The sequence below is a fragment of the Neospora caninum genome, chromosome XI (genome assembly GCF_000208865.1).
Source record: "Neospora caninum Liverpool complete genome, chromosome XI".
In the NCBI taxonomy this organism is placed as follows: domain Eukaryota; phylum Apicomplexa; class Conoidasida; order Eucoccidiorida; family Sarcocystidae; genus Neospora; species Neospora caninum.
Genome location: NC_018397.1, coordinates 4,531,145 through 4,537,144, shown reverse-complemented (window position 1 = coordinate 4,537,144; position 6,000 = coordinate 4,531,145). Strand labels below are relative to the sequence as shown.

The 6,000-nt window shown below is 53.6% G+C and overlaps 1 protein-coding gene across 1 annotated transcript; it reads right to left on the bottom strand.

The window, feature by feature from the left end:
* Positions 1-1,651: 1,651 nt before the first annotated feature.
* NCLIV_058360 (hypothetical protein) lies at positions 1,652-4,075 on the bottom strand (the record flags this gene model as incomplete). The annotated part of the gene is made up of 6 exons (XM_003885392.1): positions 1,652-1,792; positions 2,027-2,069; positions 2,436-2,548; positions 2,733-2,835; positions 3,252-3,405; positions 3,730-4,075. 6 exons carry the CDS (start codon positions 4,073-4,075, stop codon positions 1,652-1,654), a joined length of 900 nt encoding a protein of 299 aa, XP_003885441.1.
* Positions 4,076-6,000: the final 1,925 nt, after the last annotated feature.

Below are 6,000 nucleotides of genomic sequence, written 5' to 3'. Positions count from 1 at the left end.
GGCGCGGGGAAGGGAGCGACACTCAAAGAGGCTGCGCTGTCGCTGCAAAGGAAGCGCCTGGCCTCTGGCTGTGGCCTTCCGAGTTCTCCGGCCCTCCGCCCGCGACGGGGGAAGGCTACACTGAGGAGCGCGCGACGACAGGCAGAGAAGGAAGGCGAGGTCAGGAGCGAACCTTCGCCGTGCAGAGGGAAAACGTGATGGGCAACCGAGGAAAGGAGGGAAGCGGCTGGGTTGCCAACGTTCCAAGTGCGATAGGTGAGGCAGGCTTCGAGGAAAGGTGCGCGTCGCTCGGTTTTCTGCGAAGGCGGGATCTGTCGAGTTCCCACCGCGTCTCAAGAGAAAAGCAAAGAAAGGCGTTCGAGCGCGTCTTCGTCGGTCTGCCCCGTTCTTAGCGCTTTTAAACACCCGCCGTTGCTGCACGTGAGAGTTTTGGGGAGTTTAGGGTGGAGGGTGAGATTCAGACGCCGGTCGAGAAGATCCGTCTCTCTGAAATGCAGTCGGGTCCGGCCTGCGCGGAGAGTGGGCGGACGTTGCTCGAACACTCTTTCGATGCCATCTCCGATGCCGCAGCCGTTCTCCTTTTTCGCTCGCAGTTCGGCCTCCGTGTCGGGCGGGCCGTCGTGTGTTTGTGGCCGCCATGAAGAGATTTGAATGTCGTCTGGGACGTGCTGCGAGAGAAGGCGAGGCCGGAGAGAACCCTTTCGACTGTTCCTAAAACGTGGGTCAGGTGGCGGCGAAACTGCCGATCAAGTGCTCCTTTTACGGACTGCCTCCGACTTTTTTTCTCCCTGTCTTGGTCTTGTCTTGGGCAACAAAAGCCGTTGCAATGACCAAAACCGTGTAGTTCCAGTTTTCTGCGTGCCTTCTCTGTGGGATCAACTTCCCATGCGCATTTCCCTATAAGCGTGCGCACCTGTGGCTTTTTTTCCGATTTTCCTGACTTCCGGCACCAGCTTTTTTCAACGCTCGCAAGTTCCCGCGCCAAAGCCGCCGATTTGCAGGCGCGCGCGGTACGCGTGTGAATTTTCGCCTTTCCGGAGTACGCTCGGTTTTCCAGTCTCTCGGATGTCACGGCAGTCAACGAGTGGCTTTTTCGCAAAAAAGCCGTCTCGGCGAGAGCGCCACCAGATCCTTCGAGCGGCGGATTGTGTGCCGGCTAGTCTCACTTGCAGCTTCCTCTCCGTCGCATGTCTCTTCCTTTTCACGCCTCCTATCGCATGCCTCCTTCGATCTGTACCTCCAAGAATCCCTCTGGAGTGTGTGCCACGTCCAGCTCGGAAAACGAATAGCTTCTCGCCGCTTCAGCCAAAGCGAGCAAAACTACAATGTTTCCCACGCGAATGTCTGCTTGTCAAAAACACTCGTATGAGTTTACACAGACTGAGACCAAATTCGGTGATGTTTCAATTCAAATATATGCACACATATGTATATATATATATATATATATATACCTAGAGACACAGGTGTAGGACCGTGCGGGTTGGCATGGTGGAACTCTAGAAAGTTTGCATGTAGACGGCGGAAGGACATGTTCTCGTTTCTTCACAGCCGACAAACAAAGGAACCGATCGACAGGAACCTCACGTTTTGTCCACCCGTTTGTTGACAAGACAAAAATACCTCGCTTCCCTCGACCTCGCACCCCGCACTAGTTCTTTCTCCGTTTCTTGTTCTCTCGCTGACCAGCCTTCTTCCGGCTGCCTTCCGCCTCTTCCTCCATGTCCCCGTACCTGGCCTCGAGGCGAGCGAAAAGGTCTTTGGCATTCTGGGCGCGTTTCTGGCGATTACTCTGATAACAAACGCACGTTTTGAAGAAAAAGTAAACAGAGAAGATTGCGAGAGGCAAAACGAGGGAACGCGGAGGAGACGGAAACGTGTACGTCTCGGTGACGCGAGAGCGCCGGCAGGACGTGCAGAAAGAACGCAGGAACCTCTGCTCGCTCCGTTGATGCAGGAAGAGCGAAAGAGGGAAGACGCGTCCGTCTCCAAGAGTCAACAGAACCAAAAGCAGAGGTGCGCATACCTGAATCGCGAGGATGAGACTCTCCATTCCGTCGTCCTTCTTTCTGGAAGAAAAGAGAAAACACACTGAAGAAGGCAAACACTGGGACTCACGAAATGTGACGTCTGCATATATAAATATATACGGACGACAAGTATACATATAAATATATATATATATATATATTTGGACTACATATGCCGACAGAGTTGCTCACATGCACACGCATGCACCGAGGTGCCCAGCCTCCACCTACACCGACTGTGCCCTATACTCGTGACACATTTTCCCAATTCCGCCGGAACACATCCTTTGCATATCTGCCCGTACACATACCTTTGTATACATGTAAACATACATATATATTCATACATCTATATGTGCCGACTCCGTCAGATATGCCACATTTGAAGGCGGTCACGAGCCTTACGTGGTCTTCTTGGCGCGTTGTTTTCCTTCCTTTTCAACGAGCACTGCGTGCTTCTCTGCTTGCGCCTCCATGTGCTTGAGAGTGTCAACGAATTTCTTGTTCTTCTTCACCTTCTGCCGAGAGAAGAAATGAAAAAACACTCCGAAGCACATGCAGGTACCTTCCGGTCTCTGTACACGCGCTGTTTCAGTGGGACGTACACAGTACGAAAAGGAAACATTGAAGCTGGGCTCTCGACTTCTCGAGTTTTGACTCGTGCTTGGAGCTGCATGCGCATGCGCTAAAAGACGACTGTACCTTGGTTTCGACGAGATTGTCGAGAATGCGCAGATACCGAGGGAGGTGTTCTTTGTCGCTGAAAGGAATGTATTCGAAAAAATGAGTGAGATCTCCTTGGAACCTGAAAATCCGCGGCAGAGAAACAGCAAAACCGCCTCTCAGAACTGAGGTACTTGGCCCATTCCATGCACGATGCGCATTCACACGGACCAGAAAGAGGACGGGGCTCTCTGCTTACATGAACAGATATATTTGCGTGCACATACCTCTGTAGGCATATACATATACCTGAACATATATGCCAAGGAATTTCAGACACACGCATATTTGTTATACAGACAAATGTGTGAACATACAGAGGGGCCAAAGCGCGGCATCTATTGCGAGGGCGAAAAGACCGGGGTACATAGCGTGGGTCCAGCGAGGAGTCGACGGAGTTCCATCTGTGGAGAGTTCCAGTTTCGCATGCCACAGAAAACTCTCGAAGGTGTTTTCTCCGAGACGAAGCTTCGCTTTCCGTGTGTGACGGGATTGTACCTTAGGCAGAAGTCGAGTATGTCCTGGACTTCTTCTGCGCTGTCGAGGTACACGTCGCGGTAACTGTCGATGTCGGAGACATTGAATTCGGGGAAAACGCGGCGGTAATACTCATACGCTTCTTCAAAGGATTCCGGTGCGTCGCCTGTGCTTCCTGGAAGCAAAGAAAAGGACAGAAAAACCGGGAATTCACGAGAAAAAAGTTGGGAAAATCCACACTGTGGAGGTTGGGCCCTCTCGTTGCTCGCCCGCAAGGCTCCCTCGTGGGTGTCTCCTCCGAGGAACAAAAACGGAGACACACACGGGGAATGAGGAAAGAAGAGAGGAAACAGGCACGCATCGAGGACGAAAAAGAAAACATTGGAGTAGAAACGAAGAGGAGACGAAAGGCAAGCGGCCGGATGCACTCATGCGGCAAGATCCCGGAGCTCTCGCAGTCTGTGTCACCTGTCCCGGCAAATCACACACTCTTGTTTACCTGTCTCGTCGTATCTCTTGCGCTTTTTCGGGTCTTTGAGCACCTCGTAGGCTGCCTGGAGTTCCTGGAAGTGTTGCGTCGCCTCGGCTGTCAACTTTTCGAGACTGCTTTCCGTCTTTTTGCCTTTTTCCTGCTGCTCCAGGCGATGCACAACTTTGTCGGGATGAAGAAGGAGCGCGAGATTTCGGTAGGCCTTGGTGATGTCGCTTTGGGTCGCAGTCGGTTGCACGCCCAGCAAGTCGTATAGAGACGTCTTTCCCCCCTTCTTCCCAACCTTCTCGCCTTTCGCGCCTTTCTCGCCTCTCGGCTCAGGCGGGTCCCGCGACGAAGCCGCTTTCGCCGTCATCTTGGTGAGGAAGGCAAGCGGTCTGAGCGCGGCGCTCTGTATGCAAGGCCGGTAGTCCGCGTATCGAGAGAAAAGGCGTCAGGACGAAAACAGAGAGCGGACAAAGGCAGTGGACGAACGAGAGAGGAGCGAGTGATGATGAAGGAGGCGGAACGACGAGAAGAGGTCTGGGTTCTTCAACAGATAAACCTAAAGGTGCGAGGCGACAGAGTTGTTCAGGGAAGCGACGGGCGGCGAGAAAGAGAGAGAAAAGAACACGTTTTTCGTGTAGCGAATACGTCGAAGAGCGCTGCCGCCCCCGCAACCAGTGGAACGAGCGCAGAGAGGCGGAACTGCGTAAAGTGGAAAGGGACTGGAAAGAGGGCACACACAGACACTGGGGCTTCCTCTTTGAAGGGGGGGAGAGAGACGAAAACGTCCAATCTGTGAGTTGCGTGCGATCCGAAATGAAGGGAGAGAGAACGCGGAAACGGCCCGACGGGCGGAACCGTCGAGCGTGGCTTTGCGGCAAGGAAGCAAGGTAAACGCAGCCGGCACCAGTCACCGCGGTCGAAGGGTCTGTGAAGCTTTCCACAGGAGGCTTTTCTTCGGAAAAAGAAAGAAATCTGCTCGACTGGATTCGGGCGTTTCGAGACGAGACATGCAAGCGAGGGCGCAAAGCAACGACGCGGTGTCTTGCCAGCCTTTCCCGTTCACGTCGAGGGAACACTTTCTCGTCTTCTTCTTCGCTGTTTTAGCGGGCCCATACATGCAGGTTTCTCGCCTCGTCGAGAAGAAAGTGAGCAAAACGCAGAAAACCAGAAAAACCGACTTTTGCAGGGGCAACACGTCGCCGTCACCCGGTGGCACACGCTCTCGGGTGTACGTACACCTGAATGTGTGCATGCTGGTGTGCGTCAGGCTGTAGCGTTGGAGGGCGCGAAAAGAGGGAAAGCGCGGGCGTTTTTTTACCGAACTCGTGTGCATTGCGCTTCCCCTTACGTTCTCTCTGCATCTCGCTTTTCTTCCGTCGTCTCTTCCCGCGAAAAAAGCCGTTTTGTCCCGTCTTTCTCTCTGGTGGGCGTCGGCTGCCTCTCCAGTCCCGGCTCTCCTTCGCCCGCCTTTGCAACTTGTGTGCTGCTTCGCGGCTCAGCCAACGCCGCTTGCCGTCATTTTGATTCTTTGTCCCTGGGCTTCTCTACCAGCCAACGCCGCTTGCCGTCATTTTGATTCTTTGTCCCTGGGCTTCTCTACCTTTCGCCAAGCTTTCCTGTTTTCAAGTGTCCGACGCTGTGTGGATCTCTCGCTGTTGCGCCTGAGAGGGAAACGCCGTCGCCCGTGGAGAGAAAGAACGGAACAAAAAGCTAGGACAGCTTCCTGCTCTCCTTCCTCGCAACTCGGAAACAGCAGCAAGTCAAAAGCTTCCACGAGTGTGTGTTTGTGCAGCTCGAGGCTGCCTTCGCGATTCTCGGAGTTGTAGCATCATGTACTTCCAGGAGCAACTCAGCTAGATGGACATCCCAGCCTCTGGCGTCCACAGACCCCGCTCGCGTCATGCGTCTACTGGATTCCCAGGGGATTCAGTCTTGGTTTCCAGAGATTTCCGGAACGTTCTTTAGGGAACTTAAACGCCCGACTCGTCTGTAGGTGTAGGGAACGAGGGATATCCGTGTCTGCCGTCTGTAGACCGCAGCTCGGCACCTGTTCACGCCGCGCGTCATCCACCCCGGCCAAGAGACTCAGAAAGACGCGTCAGAAATGCACGTGCATTTTCCTGACCGTTATTGATTTCCAGTGCCTCTCAGTCAAGTTCTTTTCTCGGCAAGTATCCATCTTCGTGCACACGTCTAAACAATCCGACGCATGCGTGCTTCGTGCTCCTCGCCCTCCATCTGGTGCACATCTATCTATCTATCTATCTATCTATCTATCTATCTATCTATCTG